Source organism: Crassostrea angulata, chromosome 7 (genome assembly GCF_025612915.1).
Source record: "Crassostrea angulata isolate pt1a10 chromosome 7, ASM2561291v2, whole genome shotgun sequence".
Taxonomy (NCBI): Eukaryota; Metazoa; Mollusca; class Bivalvia; order Ostreida; family Ostreidae; genus Magallana; species Magallana angulata.
This window is the reverse complement of record NC_069117.1, coordinates 10,072,780-10,090,281: the sequence shown is the minus strand read 5'-3', so window position 1 is coordinate 10,090,281 and position 17,502 is coordinate 10,072,780. Positions and strand designations below refer to the sequence as shown.

Below are 17,502 nucleotides of genomic sequence, written 5' to 3'. Positions count from 1 at the left end.
CCTCTTTCTTTTCTCCTGACTTTAAATTTGAAATATGAATAAAATATTGGTAAAAGCAGCATCGTTTATGTAATACATACATCCCCTTCATCGATAAACATAATCCTTTTAGATTTTTATAAATCATTACAGTACTAATTCCATTCAGTTCTAAACTGCTATCTCCCCCTCCCACCACCCCATTGTAGCTTTTAAAATGAAAAACAATATTTTAAGGGGTTTCTCCATTTGACTGTGTAATCCTCTTTTGTAATATCCTATACTTCAATGTACTTAAATTAAGATGTACAAAATCTTCATATATTTTGTCAACAGTTCCCTCTAACTTATGGTATCCCCAATATTTTGATACCATAGAATATTCGATTATAAATATGCTGCCTATGATTATAGTTCACGTACAAAAACCATCAATTTATCTGCAAGTCTCTTATATTGGTCAACATTTATACAAAAGTGGTTTTTACTGTACTTCAACTGGTAAAAATTTGTCATTTTTTGTTTTTTCAAAAAAGTCTTAAAGTTTGTACAATATACACATGTATAATTACTTTGGAATTGACTCCACTGCATGCACTTATGTTTTTGATCATCTAAAGATGTATGCTTTTTAACTTTAGAACGTACCACATTCTTGATGACCCCTCTCATAAGTTTGTATGATAAGATAGTTGATTGAGAGAACTTTTAAAAACCCTGACATTTGTAAAATATAGTCACAAAAATGAAGTAATTTAAGGAAAAACTTTCAGAGTATCTATCATCAGTTTTCCACTTACTTAGTTAATTTAAATAAACAAGTATTTGTAATATCCATACAGTCCCATGTAGTTTTGTTATTTATAATCCCACGTACCATACTCGAAACTTCAAATTGCATTATCTCATATAAGTTGGGATTCCCTTGACACTTTCTCTTCCGTGTGCTTGGGCTTGCCTTGTATGTGTATCATCATCATCAACCAGTATGAATAATTCTAGAATCGGGCCACAATTTTAATCAAGATTCTGAGCATGTTGTTACCGAATGTATTCAAAGGGACTGTGCACCTTTATTCAAAACCTTTTCAAAATACCTGAACTCAAGTTAACCGTACAATGATCATTATATGAGTAAAGTCACGCTGAATTTACGAATCAAAAAATACTTCAATTAGACTGCCACTTCCCTTTGTTACATGACTCAATATCTTTTTCTAAAGTTTCTATTTTGGGTCAAGTGTGGGCTTGTAATTCAAGAGCTACTGGGCCATGAAGCATGAAACCTACATAATGTAGGTGTTTAATAGGGGTATATGGGTAAAGATGTCTTAAAAACAAAACAACACATGTCCCATGCAGTCACAAGTAACCGCCATGTTCACTAGTGTACAGACAGACCTGTATCCATGATTCTTTAATCATTATATAACAGAGGAAATTTTAGGGAGGGAAAACCCATCACAGATCTTTGAAATACTGCAGCCTTTTGGTTTATTTTTAATTATGTACATGATATTTTTAAAGATTCCAAATTGACAATTCACTTTTTCAAGTAACACTTACAATCACCAGTAGACACTTCCTTTAAATGTCTGTCTATTTTGCACAGTGTGCAGTCATTATTACATCACTGTCCCACCCCCAGCCTGATTATGCAATAACCTCCAGATCTACGTTTTCTAGAAATCAGCGACACCACCGGGAAAACAAGAATATATACATATGCTTAAGTAATATACTTATTTAACTTTAGATTGTTTGCATAAAATTACAATAATCATTAAACTGACATGCAATATTGGTCTATGATGCACCTTTATAATAAAGGTTGTTATTATTAAAATGCATTCGTGCAAACGCCGGCTAATCATGGCTACCGATTTAGAGAAAACTCGGAATGATAAAAAGTATTAATAAAACGAGTAAACAACTTCTTTGTTGTCTGTAATTATCATTAAACATGATTAGACGTGACATTATCCCTAGTTATTATTGTGTTTTTGTCCATTTCACAAAATTTTTTCGACAGAATACACCGGTTACATAGCCAATTCGTTACCTGCATAAAAATAACAGACTTACCTGGGTCGATGTAAGATGGGGAACCTTGAGAAGGAGGGTGTTTATGTCCCCGGGTCCTCACTTCAATTTAGACAGTCGGTCAATTATCTCGTGTATGTGAACTCTCCATGACTGAGTGACCCAATTATTCACAACCAGCACTGACCCAAATTTAACATAAAATTTCTAACAAGCGATTTCATTGGTTCAAATATATTGCAATTCAGCTGGTGTCAAATACTTTTGCGAGCATTATCGGAGAAAGTACGCATTCAATATGAAATATTAAGTACTCAAAATATGCAAAAAACTAATATTAATCATTTTCAATTTAAACTTTGATAATATAATTCCTAATAAAAAGAGAAATTACAAATTTGTCCGTAACCTGTAAACAACTTACCTAAAATATAGGTCAAATTGCCGAACCAATCATATTCCGTCTTCTATTTCTCCCTTGGTGAGGTCGGCGCTCGTTACAAAAAGTAAACAACTAAAATTAGAAATGTGTCACGTAATACCGCACTTGCAACAGCTGATTCGATACCGGAACGTTCGCAATGATTTAAATTTGATTTAATTTTTTACGATTTGAATATTTTCGTTTCTTTTAAGGTGATGCTAGCATAAATAATTCAACTCTTGTCACGGTTATTGCAAGATCAACAAACAAACATGCTTTGGGAGGTCAAAAACCTCGGCAGTGACCTTTCGTAGATAGGTGCAATGTCATGCTACGTCATAGGTAGTACAAGTGGTGGATCTTAATTTGGAATCGATGTAAAAATAACAACTCTGTTGCCTAATAATTTAGCGGGAGATTTAAAAAAAATCGACTAAATAAGCCTGACAGTGAATATATTAATAAAAATACATGTAGACCTATATATGCGTTGTGGAGTTTAATTTTAAAAAGTGCGATTATTATGACGTCATACTTTTGTTATCATCATGATATTTGAATAAATTGCAGAAAAAATACATAACCCACGTTAGCGGGTTTTTATTTATTTATTTTTTTTTTAAGTAAATGATCGCTATATACCCTCATATAACCCGCATGAATCGCCAAAGAAAGCATTTTAGAACTATTTTAACAAGAGCTTGGATTTTTCGGTAGAACTTTGTGTCAAACAGCAATGTGACGTACTAGGCCTGTCTATTTCAATACTAGCCACTCAACCATGGCTCTTTGAAATCAACAAGATTTGTCTGGCTTTTGAGCAAAGACTATATATGCAATCGGCGCACATTTCGCTTGAAACCGCGTCATTTTTAACTTGTTTTGACGCGAGGAATAGAATGCTACGTCCTACTGAAAGTCCAAGGTCTTGTTAAAACGGTTCTATTGTTTATATTTACATCTTAATTATAAAAATTCACCAAATTACTGTCAAAGTACATCGGTACGTTAATTGCTAAAAGAAACAAAAGAAAACATGCATTCGCAACTTATTTCACTCACTGCATATATTTACATTTTTCAATGTTTTTATCTGTGATAACACTACAAATCGATTCTGTAATTATAGTCCAATGAATTTAATTGACGTATCGTTGGGGCCCGAGCGGGGTTTGCATAATTAAATATGTTATTATTCTTATACTAAATCTTACAATTGCTGAATATCATAGCTTAAATATAAGCAATAAGGAATCATTAAATTTCTTTGAATATTAAGAAGTGATCATTTTCGTCCTTCGGGCTTTATTGGATTCGAGTAAGCTGTTAGCAGCTGACATTTGACTGTCATGAATAAATGGAATTCAATGATAACTTGATTTGTATTTTTTTTTTCATTTTTGCGAAATCATGGGCGTAAACATAAACAGCACAATAAAAGCCAAAATATAGTCTCTTTCGCTCCTCACTCTGTATCTGATTCACTGGACATATCATCTGAGCAGCCTCTTGATACATGTATACAACCGCGTCGTCGCAAGCCACGGGTTGTGTGTCCATTCCCGATGCATGCATGGGACGACAACCACGACATGGTTTAATTAACATTAATATTAGTAAATCTGGTAAAAATATATACGGCTTTGCATGCCTCGAGAATTTGACAATTTGAAGGAATTTTCATTTGACCGATCAACACAAATCTAAATTTTCTCCTCTTCCTTCATTTAGGTATACATAATTTTTTCTTTTATAAAACCTTTAAAGCGTTACTTAGCTTAACAATCAAAATTGAAGCTCGCCTAAAAAGTAGTGACGTTAAGAGGAAAACAATCTATTTTGTTACTTTTATGTCTATAATTGTATATATAAATGTATATATATATATACAAACTCTCGCCGAGCAATCTGCAAAAAGTACAAAGTTATTAATTTTCCCTATTAACTCTGACAGCTGTGACTTGTTTCGTCACATAATATAGAATTATTTTAACAATGAAGCAATATATATGCCCCTGAAGTAGCGTTATTTTTTATACCGACTATTAACGATCCACAAATTAAAGATCCGCAGGGGCAAAAAGACGGACGAGTTTTCTATTGAAATTTATCGAAATTGATCGTCAGTTAAAGATACTTTTTCATAAATCTTTGGATTGTAAAAGCTGAAACCGCATTATTTTCGGTGTTCTCAACAGCAGTCGCAAAATATCATCCCTCTTAATTAATTGTAAGTTTACTCAGTTTTAAAATTGTTCTTGTTGCATTTTTTTTTACTGTCTAACGTACATGTATGTATTTAAATTCAATATTCCAACGTCTTTATTTTCAATATTGATCATATATTGCAACATTAAATAAAAAAGCATTGATTTTTTTAAATTTTAATTCAATTTAGGTATATTCCACCTTTTTCTTATCGGGCTCGGACTGCTTGGCAAAAATTGAAAATCGCGAGACACAAAACAAGATGGCGTCAGGATACGATGGTCATGTTTCCAAACGCCAACGACGAGATAACGTAAGAGCATCTCACTCAGTCACCTGATGCATATATTAATTAAAGAATGATTATACGTAATGTTTTGAGTGTGTATTGAAAGGGTTTGTTATTGCACACAAATTTTTTTTCCGATGTCTTGCTTGCATTCGCTTCATCAGTTCCTAATGTTGACCATTTTGACAGTACATTTTACCTGTTTACAAGCAAAAATAATTGATAAAGTAGAATTATAAACAAGTCAATAATATGTTTTACGGTGCTACCGTTCTGGTGAGCGTAGCAAGAATTACACATACTGTACCTTGCATCATTGTCAACTTGTAGTTTTATTTAGGTATCAACGAACGTCAAAGAATTTTTGAGAGAGTATTGCTCTACAATAAGTATGCCAAATGTACTAATTTTAATGGTTATGATATATACAGCGCAACCCCCTACCCAGAGAGAGAGAGAGAGAGAGAGAGAGAGCCCGGTACCTGTTTTCCCACTTTTATTTAAGGAATCAAGTTAAGTCGTACCCAACCCGACTCGCACCCAAACCAACTCGTACCCAAATATTTGAGTACGACTTCACTAGTCAACTCGTACCCACGGGAAAAATATATTATACTAGGAAAATAAAATACAATAGTTCTCATTCATATGTTATGTTTTTTATTTATGTTTTATTTAACTTTAAATTAACTTTGCCTGTTGCCTAATCCATTTGATTACTCAAATAAATATGTTTTAATTATAAAACAATATCTAATATAGTGATTTACTTACCATTTTCTTGCAGGAAACACACCTCTCTCGAACCATGTTGATCTTCCAAAAGTGATGAAAATGTGTGTTTCTTCTTAATTATGAGCAGCATGTTTATTTTGAACGGAATCACATAAAGCAATTAATTTTAATTTTAATTGATGATAGTTAACCTGCTCATAATCATTCTTTGATCCGTCCGCATTCAAGTACAGAATTATAGTATACCAGATTTTTATAACAAATTCTTTTAAATTTGTTGTACAATTAGCATATTAATGTTATCGATAATATACAAAACATAACAACATACGAATAAAAGCCATTCATTTTATTTTCCTAGTATAAGTATATTTTTCCCCGTGGGTACGAGTTGACTAGTGAAGTCGTACTCAAATATTTGGGTACGAGTTGGTTTGGGTGCGAGTTGGGTTGGGTACGACTTGACTGTAATTCTTATTTAATGGTATGACTATATGCAATATCTACATAATTTTTTTACCTGTTTATTTTTTCATTTTATTCCTTTTTATTTAGTTCAAAATGTCCTATTGTTTATTTCCTCCCTACTCATATACTTACCTGCCTACTGCACGGTACATGCATGCACAATTACTTTAAAAATGGATCGACATGACAGTAAAGTATGGCCCTTGCTAGTTTATATATATATAAAATCTCTATATTAAAAAAAGATTAAAAACAAATCATATGTCAATGAGGCAGGTATCGCAGACTATACTGAAATAGCCAGTACACTCATTACAGATGTTTGATCCACCTCTAAAGTTTTCGCGGGAAATATAGCGCTAGTGCACTGTGACGTCATCCATGACTTTGTTCGTCTTTGTTTACGTTTCTCGACTCAATACGAAGGTATGGAAGCATGTAACAAATCTTTTGAGTCTCGCCAAAGCATATGCGGTACTCAAAACGTGTCTTCAAACTTTAAGTCACCGTAAATTACGAGTTAAAAGTCGGCCATTTTTGGCATAGCACCACGGGTGTAAACATTAGAGAGCATTATGGGACGTAGACAAAAAATTTTGTTTAGCTCGTTCTTTTTCCCGCGCACACTGGTTCTTAGAGCTCGCTTCGCTAGCCGGCGCTGCTATTAGTTTTGAAGACATTATTGCTTTTGCAATTTTTCATTTTTCCTTTTATTCATTTTATTTAATTTCTTCATTTTGTAAAGGGCCTAGTATCTACTATTGAAAAGCATGATTACATGTCATTGTGTCAGTATTACGCACACAATACAGTTAACAAATTGATTATTTACATGCAACATTTCATTTATAAGAAGTAATATGTAAACGGTGTGACCGTTGGACCGAGCGCAGATTTAACACAGTGGAGTTTGATTTTTGTAGAAGAAAACTTATTTGAAACGCACACAGTAGGATCCGCCTGGTTGCCTACACATATCATTAGCCAAAGTTTAACTAAACGTCGCGTGCTCAGTCTACATTATGACGTCATATTTCAGACGTAAAACGTTCAAGTTTTGTCTTCGGAAATAGCCGAAGAGAGTTACGTGATTCCGAATTTTTTTAAATTTCTTCTTTCATTGTTCATCAATTAAATCATATGAATGCCGCTGTAATAAAATTAAATATTTTATTAAGTATCTAAAAGATCAGTTCCTTGACGTTAATGTTTTTATTTTCCTTCTGATAACAATAAGACATACATAGAACAAGTCGTGTTTCTTGATTGAAGCACTACTGAAACTTATCTGGTTTCCTTTTTAATTTCTTTTAATTCAAATTACCTTCTATTGAAACACTGGAACTTATTTAATCGAGTTCATGGGCAATAAACATTGATAAGTACCAGTCAATCAATGATCGAACTAACTTTTTAAAAACAAAATGGCTGCCAATATGGCGGCGCCCAGGGCTGGAAGAAATTTTTTTTGGCCTTAGTACCCCTGATTCAACTTTCATTTTTCACTTATTTTCTTATATATACGTGTTACCATTAATCCTCGCGAATCGCTGCGCTCGGTAATATCAATCCAATTGTTAATAATAAATTTTAGTACTGTCCCTTGGCTGCCAACTTCTGGTCTTATCAGGTCCAGCACAACCTCTTGTTTTAGCTATACTGGCGTGCGACCAATTCTCGCGAGTACCATTTCTCGCCAGTACATTGTGACGTCATTTTTTGTATATAATTTTGTGTGTTGATAACATGACGTCACAATGACTGGCGAGAAATGGTACTCGGCGAGAAATGGTCGCACGCCAGTATAGTTTGAAAAAGCTATATAGCATAATAAAGCTATTCGGAATAGTTTAATTTAGCTATTTTGTCATACATTTTTCTTTAAGGTGCATTTTTTCAGCATGTCAACAAAATCACACTTTAGTGCAGTGATAGTTTTCAACTTTGAACTGTTATGAAAACAATGTATGCAAAGATTACTCATCAATTTGTGTCTCTTTCAGAGACTTTGCACTTAAATTTCCATAAGTTTCGGGGCAATTGATTCATGACCTTAAAGTTACTTCTTGAATTAAATTTAAAGGAGGTCAGTTGTGGTAAACAAGATAATTGATTGGTAATAATTCAGCCCAAAGTAAAGAAATCATAATTATTCACAAAGTGGTTGACAGTTACCCAAACAATGGAAATATATTTTTTGCTTCTACCAGATTGCAGCCACCATCAAACACTGATGACACTGCCACTTTGGTGGGCATACCAAATTTTAAAAATAAAAAATGAGTGTTGAATAGTATCAAAAAGGGTGCAAGTAAAAACAACTTGATTGATTTAATTAGGTACTTAAAAGGTGCTTAAAAGTGTTCAAAGGATGTATTCCCATTTCGCCTTAACTGTGAAATACAGGTGAAAAAAGGTAAAAAAGTAGTAAGGTGAAATGGGAATTTCTTAATATAGATACATGTACTGTAAAAAAAGAACTTCTAAATTGGTGAGATTTTTTGTTATGATTAGTTCATGAATACATTGATTAAATGCTAGAAATTCTTCACTTATTTTGCATTGGAATAATTATAGCTACATGAATTGAATTTATTTAATTCACTGATACAGCGATCTAAATGAGATAAAGTAAAAATATTAGAGTTTTTTTTGTAGTTTGGTGAGGATAATCCAAATTGTCCATTGTTGATCAGCTTGCTTATATTATCAAAAGGTTTACATCAATAAGTCTCAATTTTAGCACGTCATGACACATACAAATACTAGTATTTAAAAATATTTTTTTCATCTTTACATCAGCCTTTTCTTTACTCTATTTTCACAAACTTACTCATAGTAATAAGTAAACAATTTTATATCAATGGTAAAACTGTATTTTAATACAAACAATTTTTATACCGAATTAGATGTTTATAAAAGTTCTCGTCTTGCCATAATTCACCTTAGAGCTTACTAAGGCGAAATGGGAATACCAAATGGGAATTTTACAGTATCTATATTAAGAAATGGAAATCGGTTTTACCATTTATTAGCAGTGTTAAAACTTATTTTAATTCAGGTTGCTTTTTAAAGCAATATGAGCTGTATTTTTTAGAATTTTATTTTGCTGTAAAAACTTGCTTGTATGCTAAGTCTGCATGTAACTTAAACTTTTATGATGAATAAGGTTGGAAAAAATCATTAATTTTTGTTAGAGGAAAGATATTTCTTCTAAGGAACATATAGCAAATCAATTTTTGTACGACAATAATTCAATTTCGCTCCAATTAAGCCTCCTTAAAGGCCTTTTTCACAAAAATTTGGCGAAAAGAAATTTAAAAACCATGATATTTTTGTTATTTTAGTAGAAATAACATTTTCGTTAAAAAAAAATTCATAATGAAAATTGCAGCTCATATTGCTTTAATGGTCCATGGTATAAATATTAGTGGTAATTAACTTGGGAATTTTTGTATATTTTTGATAATTAACATTCTTGTGAAAAACTGCATACAAATAGTTCTATTCTGAATAGCTTTATCAAGCTATATAACCTATTCTGAATAGCTTTATCAAGCTATATAACCTTTTCAAGCTAAACTTCAATCTTAACTTTTCTTGAGTGAGATAATTGAAGGTTTTACACTGTAATTACTAGGCTGAGATAGTTGAAGATTTTAGACTGTAAATACTTGGTTGAGATAATTGAAGATTTAAGAGTGTAATTACTAGCCTGAGATAATTTAAGGTTTTACACTGTAATTACATTGTACTAGGCTGAGAAAATTGAAAATTTAGACTGTTATTACTAGGCTAAGATAATTGAAGATTTTAGAGTGTAATTACTAGGCTGAGATAAATTGAAGATTTTACACTGTAACTACTAGGCTGAGATATTTGAAGGTTTTACACTGTAATTACTAGGCTGAGATAATTTATCAATAAGGTTTTACACTGTAATTACGAGGCTGAGATAATTTATTAATAAGGTTTTACACTGTAATTACTAGGCTGAGATAGTTTAAGGTTTTACACTGTAATTACTAGGCTTAGATAGTTGAAGGTTTTACACTGAAACAACTAGGCTGAGATAATTGAAGGTTTTACACTGTAGTTACTAGGCTAAGATAATGCACTGTAATTAAGAGGCTGCGATAATTTAAGGTTTTACACTGTTACTACTAGGCTGAGATATTTGAAGGTTTTACACTGTAACTACTAGGCTGAGATAATTGAGATAATTTAAGGTTTTACACTGTAATTACTAGGCTGAGATAATTTAAGGTTTTACACTGTAATTACTAGGCTGAGATAATTTATTAATAAGGTTTTACACTGTAATTACTAGGTTGAGATAATTTAAGGTCTTACACTGTAATTACTAGGCTTAGATAATTAAAGGTTTTCACACTAAAACTACTAGGCTGAGATAATTGAAGGTTTTACACTGTAGTTACTAGGCTGAGATAATTTAAGGTTTTACACTGTAATTACTAGGCTGAGATAATTAAAGATTTTACACTGTAATTACTAGGCTTAGATAATTGAAGGTTTTAAACAGAAATTATTAGGCTGAGATAATTGAAGGTTTTACACTTTAATTACTAGGCTGTGATAATGTTTTGAGTAGAGCACACTGATACAGTATTGCAAATTCATTATAATTATGAAAACACTCCTGATCGGCTGTAAAATGAAATCTTTTAAACAGCTTAGATGATATCATAGAATGTGGATTTTAAAAACCTGTCTTAACTTCAGGATGAGAACCCTCTGAATCCATCACCTTCACAAGTGGTACATGTTCGAGGACTGGCTGAAAACATACTGGAACAAGATCTGAAAGATTCAGTTCAGCACTTCGGACCCGTCAGGTAAATGGGCACAATCATAGTAAATTTGGTCAAACCTAATCTGACCTTTCTATTCATCCAAAGAATGTGGATTTGACAGTTTATATTTGAAATTATATTTATGTACCAGTAATAGAACAATGTGTATTAATGACAACAGGTGTAAATTGTTTAACTTTTCCTTGAATGATATAAACTCTTTACATGAGTGCTTGACTGGAAAGGCTGTCAAAGTTACTAAATGTTGATGAAGTGAAAAACTGATGATAATACATTTTGAAAAATTTATTGCTGTATTTGATCAAAAGTGTTGAACCGGTATTTGAGATTAAAAGTTTTTCTTAAATTTATCAATACAGAAAACCAGTTTAATTAGATCAGAAATTAATTTAGTTACATGTAAGTAGTTTTTTTAATTTTGCAGATTGGTATTCTATGTCATTCATATTTAATAAATCAATTTACTTGAACCTTATCACAATATATGTACACTTTTTTATGGCCTAATGTCTTTGAGTCTTGAATCTATGATAATGAAAATCATACTGAGTGTATAATATTGCATATATATGTTCGTATTTGATATTTTTACACATTCATGAGTTTTCAGAATCAGACAAGCATTCTGATATTGCCTATTGATGTTATGAATGAATCATTGTATGATTGATCATAGCCAGCTGTGACAACTCAGTGCTTCTTCTGCTGTTACAGTGATGGATTATAATACAATTATTGGTACATGCATGCATGCATTCTGAAGATAATCTAGAGGATACAAAGATTTTTTTCTAACTTGGTGGTTTTATGTACAACATTTTTGTAAATCATGAAATTTTATACTCAAATATCCCCCAAATAGGAAAATTTGAACAAAATTATCACTACTTCAGAAATCATTATTTTTTTTGGTGTACTGTGTTTTAAAGGATGGTAAAGACCTATTTTTTTTCAGGCCAAAAATAGAATTAATGTAAAACTAAGAACTTTGTCCTAAAATAGTATGACACAAAAAACTGCAGATAGTATGAATCAGCCCATACTATATATTCATGCCATACTGCATTATATGACCAACAGTATCCAAAAATAAGAATTAAATGCTTATAAATTTACAAAGATTTCAGTTTTAGCTCAGTGAGCTTTTGAATTGTCCATCTGTTCCTCTGTAAATGTTTAATATTATTTTTATCCCTTCACTAGAACTCAAATGGGAATGCAATATTCAATCAAATTTGTTACAACCATTGGTGCATGAAGGAAGCACAAGTGAAGAACAATATTCTACCAAACTCTGTAGGAGTTATGCCCCTTTGTCCTTTACCATCCTTCATCAATCCAGTGCTTGTCAGTGCGTCTCATCTGAAAGTACTCAGCAGAATATCCCTAACTTCATTTACTTGTTGTTGACATAATTTAATGTGTAGATATGCAAATTTGCAACAAAAAAATTCTAATATGCAACAAAAAAACATTCCGTTTCCATCTTATTCCTGAGTGTTTTAGTGTTCATGGTTGTTCTTGATATGTCCTATTGTCTATCAGATGTAGGTATGTGAGCTTCTTCCCTTTCTTGGCAGTTTGAAAGTCGAGGAAGATCATCTCACAGTTTCTTAATGAGCACAGGCAGTCTCATCTCGACTCTATAGTGGCCATGACAAGATGAGCTCCTTTCTTTTCACTGGCTCAGTGTACCTTAATAAAGAAACAGACAGAAGAAAGAGAAAGAGGAGAAGAGTGGATGTCTGTTATTTATGATATTGTTTGCTTTATTCTTTTAGTTATGTGGTTTTGATGCCAAGAAAACACCAGGCTTTAGTGGAATTTGAGGTAGGTTAGCTTGAAGCTCATTAGTTCAGTTATATACTGTACCATGACCGGCCTTTTTGGCCATTTTTTTCCCTACTTCGGTAGTTGTTCTTCAAGACCAGCCATTCAATTTTTTAAAAATTGAAAAAAAAATAATTTATTTGTGGTACATGTATTATGTTTTCAATCTTTTTTGGTGTATGTTGTGATTTTACCATTACCATACATTTATAATTTTTTGTGGAATTATGTCTTTATATTTTATTTTCATTTTGACCTACCAATCCATTCTTTGGAAAAATTCTTGAACTTATTTAAAAAATATGGTCTTATTGTGAAAAAATACATGTACTACCGAGTGATTAAATAGACGTGCCTAGTTACACTGGTTCACCTTTACATCAATTTTGCAATATAGACTTACAAAAAAGTGCAAATCATTGTGTGGGTAGAATGTCATGCAATCAAATGTCTATTATGTATGTTGTTTACAACATTGTTAATAGGTCATTTAATTAGTCCCCTACCGGTTTTCACTGTAGGGGACTATAGCTTTCCTCTGAGTCCGTCAGTCCGTCCGTCTGTCCGTCCGTCTGTCTGTCCGTCCGACTGTCTGTCCCACTTCAGTTTTCCACACTTTTTTTCTTTATGCGTTTGAGGAAAAATATGAAATTTGCTGAACAAATTCAAAATGTCAAACTACAGATCAAGTTTACACTTTTGTAGCGTCTGGTTGACATATTTTCGAGAAAATTAATTTTTTATATTCCAATTTTTTAATGTTCGGGTTCGATATTCTGCATAACAGTGCATTGTTTTCACAATTTCCACAAATAGGTAGGGGACGTGCATTGCTTATGCAAACTCTCAGAATGCTTGTTTTAATTGACTGGTTATTTATTTTATTATTTTTTTTTATTTGCAACTGTACTGGCATTAAACCATTTCTCACCAGTGCATTGTTACATCATTTTATCAACACCTAAAATTATATACAAAAAATGACGTAACAATGCACTGGCGAGAAATGGTTCTTGGCGAACTGGTCGCACCCCAGCTGGTTGTTTTAATAAATTCATTATGGGATGATCTTTTTGTCATTCAAATATTTGTAAAATAACTGAAAAGTTGTGCCCTGCTCAGTTGTTGATCACAGAAATTATGTTCAGTGACTGAGATAGCAGAAAGTGTTAATTTTCTGTTGCCCACATGGATTTTTCTTGTAATATATTGTGAAGTTTAGTTGAATAAACATGTATGAATCATAAAAGCAACTTATGCAAGCAATACATATTATATGCTATAATAATATACATGGTATATATTAGTGCATGAAACAGGTTTACTTTAATTTACACGAAGATAGTGAAATGTTTACCTAGATTATCATTCTGTAATGTTTCAATATTAGAATTTGATACAATGTACCATATTGAAATGTCATTTCACTATCAGGTCTGATTGTCTTTTCTTTTATAGGATATTTCTGGAGCCACAAGTTGTGTTAATTATGCAGAGGTTAGTTAAAGAATTATTTGTCAAATCCTGTTACCATAAGCAACATGAGCTGCATTTTTTGAATTGCGCAATTGTTATAAACTATTCAGATAACCAAAATAGTTAATGTTCATAAACTTCTGATAGCGTTCTTTTTGTGAGAAAAGGAATTTAGAATCTTTGATTGAAGCAACATTACTTCATTGTCATTCTGTGCAATAGGAAAATCAGATATATGTTGCTGGCCAGCCTGCATACTTCAACTTCTCGACAAGCCAGAGAATTCAGAGACCAGCGTGAGTACCTGTTCTGTTGTTTCACGGATCCTGCCAGTATACAGTACACAGGACAGTTAAGTAGATGTTGTCACTGTAGGAAGCCTTGCATTGATGAAAAGCAATCGTCATCATGCACAAACCCTTGTTACAGGATATGGCAAAGACCAGATTTTTGTAGAACCATTTTAACAAGAGCTTGGACTTTGGGTAGTTGTGTTTTAACAGCAACGTGACGTACGCCGTCTATTTCATTGCTAGCTTTCAGCCATGGGTCTTTGAAATCAACAAGATTTGTTTGGCTTTTGAGCTAAAACTATGCAATTGGTGCATATTTCACTTGAAACCGCATCATTTTCAACTTGTTTTGATGCAAGGAATAGATAGCTATGCCCTAGTGAAAGTCCAAGGTCTTGTTAAAATGATTCTCTTTTTGAGCTACAGGTGACTCTCAATGGCTCGAAGTCCTTGTGACTGAGGAAAAACTTAGGGGGCGCTTTTTATTGAACTGACTCGAGTAATCTAGGGTTATGTTGGTGCATGTGCAAAGGCTAGACTCTATGAATGTGAATGAAACGACGAGTGTTGCTCTAGTGTTAAAAATGGCGAATAAGTTTTCTCCTCTCAGCTGACCAAAGGCTAACTGTCTTAGATTTACATAAATTTACATAATTTTAGAGTACTTACCATTACAAGTTTAATCTCTTTTGTTTATAACATTCATCCTGTACAAATCTGTTTTAAAATTTTCCTGTTATTCAGAACTAATAAGATTCCCTCCCCCTACCCTGTTCTGAAAATTATTTTGAGTTGAAATAAACATCCCTATGATGAATTTGTTATGAGTAACTAAGAATTAATTAATTAAAAAGAAAACAAAGGTATATCCTTGTCTATGGAGGTTTAGAATAAACAGTTTTCAATCAGTTACAGAAAATCTTGGTAGCTGCATTTAAGATGTCTTCATAGGCTCTTGTTTTTGCAATGAAAATGTAGTCAAGTACTGTATTAGAATAACACCATACTAGTGAGATAATCTTTTATTACAGAAATAAGATTCAGTGCTTGCATAATTGTATTCATTTGACAGTATGTATTTTTTCATAGTAGCTTCCATGTCGTGTGACTTGTAAATTTCAGAGGCGGGGAGGACCACAGGGGAGGGAATCACATCCTGTTGTTTACCGTTCTTAACCCGCAGTACCCTATCACTGTGGTATGTACATGTAGTCCCATCAAATCTTGTTTTTATTTCTAGTTAATTTTCATGCTTTCTGATTTGGAATAGTTAAGGGAAAGCTGCTGAACATTCTTTCCTTGGTTAGAACATTTTAAAATTTTTATATAAAACTTGTTCGCATTATATTTATTTTTGGTCAATTTTCAAATAATATTGTAAGATCTTAGTATTACAGCACTAGCAAATGAAACTTTAAAAAATGTTTCAAACTACGGATTTTTACTTACCAATATTGGACATTATAAATTGTATAAGAATTAGATTTTTGTATTAATTCATACATTAATTCAAACATTATTATAAAGTTTTTCACACTTTTATTCTTGTTCAAAGTACAGATTTTTACATACCAATATTGGACATAATAAATTGTATAAGAATTAGATTTTTGTATTACATGTATTTCATACATTATAAAGTTTTTCACATATTTACATACCAATGTTGGAAATAATAAATTGTATAAGAATTAGATTTTTGTATTAATTCATACATTATAAAGTTTTTCACACTTTTATTCACATTCAAAATACAGATTTTTACATACCAATTTTGAACTCTAGTAATTGTATAAGAATTAGATATTTGTTTTAATTCATTATAAAGTTTTTCACACTTTTATTCACAGGACGTAATGCACAAGATTTGTACTGCCTATGGACAAGTTCAGAGGATTGTTATCTTCAAGAAAAATGGTGTACAGGCTATGGTTGAATATCCTTTCTGAGCTATTGTGACAATATTGTTTGAAGAGGATTACTACATACAGGGAAATATTCGCTACCGTTTTATTTTCGGCCCTTTTGCCCTCGTTGTCAAACGGCAAATTAAAGACTGGGCGAATTGCGATTACAAGACAGGGCAAAACTGTTTGCAAGTGAAGAAGAGCGAAAATAACACAGGGCAAATATTACCATGTATACAATAATTTTTTCTCAGAATTAGTAATGCATTTAAAAATGAATTGCCCATACCAATCCTAAAAAGATTTATTCCATACCAAAAATTCTGGTCTATGTGTCTCTGTGCAAACATACATGCATATACATGTACTGATTGCTTTAACTTAATTTTAAAAAAATTGGAATTAGATTGATATGTATTTAATGTTTAAATTTTCACCTTAAAGTTTTGAGATTTTCAGCCAAATACATTAATTAAAACTGAGTCTTTTACAAGAAAATTTACAGGTTCCGAGGTGTAATGTTGCCCTGTAGTGGGAAAAAAGGAATAAGGGGAGAAATTTAGGACTAGAGGGTCAAACTCAGGAACTTCAGACTAAAAGTTAATGTAAATGTAGATAAATCTTGGATTATAGAGTTGGTTACTAACTATACCCATAAAGAGAAGCAGACCATGGGGAAATTAAGGTTCAAAGATGTGAATTACAACTTGTCTTTGGAATGACTGCCTATTTAGAAACTAAATGATGGTTAAAATTATGTATACTGAAAAGGACTTAATAGGGTTTAAATTCAAAGATAAGTTTATGGATATATGTGCTTAGTGATGTTCACAAATAACTACATGTATGGTTGATCTTTAATCATTTTGAGAATTGAGAAGCATTGAGACTGGGATTTTCCTGAACCATTATGTACATTTGACACAGTTGATACTGCTAAAAGAGCCAAGCAGAACTTGAATGGGGCTGACATATACTCGGGTTGTTGCACCCTGAAAATTGATTTTGCCAAGGT

At 32.3% G+C, this 17,502-nt stretch overlaps 2 protein-coding genes across 4 annotated transcripts in view; one reads left to right on the top strand and one right to left on the bottom strand.

The window, feature by feature from the left end:
• LOC128191876 (uncharacterized) overlaps positions 1–2,676 on the bottom strand; it is a 33,200-nt gene extending 30,524 nt beyond the window's left edge. For both annotated transcript variants that reach the window (XM_052864224.1, XM_052864225.1), the window contains exons 1-2: positions 2,447–2,676; positions 2,065–2,204 (exon numbers count right to left, since the gene is read on the bottom strand). The gene's annotated coding sequence lies outside the window, so the exon portion shown is untranslated. The remainder of the gene's footprint in view (positions 1–2,064; positions 2,205–2,446) is intronic.
• Positions 2,677–4,844: 2,168 nt separating this feature from the next.
• The window catches only part of LOC128191879 (heterogeneous nuclear ribonucleoprotein L-like), a 32,035-nt gene continuing 19,377 nt past the window's right edge, over positions 4,845–17,502 (top strand). For both annotated transcript variants that reach the window (XM_052864231.1, XM_052864230.1), the window contains exons 1-8: positions 4,845–4,967; positions 10,890–11,002; positions 12,763–12,811; positions 14,270–14,308; positions 14,510–14,583; positions 15,703–15,778; positions 16,431–16,518; positions 17,406–17,500. In XM_052864231.1, the coding sequence (XP_052720191.1) occupies positions 4,917–4,967; positions 10,890–11,002; positions 12,763–12,811; positions 14,270–14,308; positions 14,510–14,583; positions 15,703–15,778; positions 16,431–16,518; positions 17,406–17,500 (585 nt within the window). In that variant the 5' untranslated portion in view covers positions 4,845–4,916. The remainder of the gene's footprint in view (positions 4,968–10,889; positions 11,003–12,762; positions 12,812–14,269; positions 14,309–14,509; positions 14,584–15,702; positions 15,779–16,430; positions 16,519–17,405; positions 17,501–17,502) is intronic.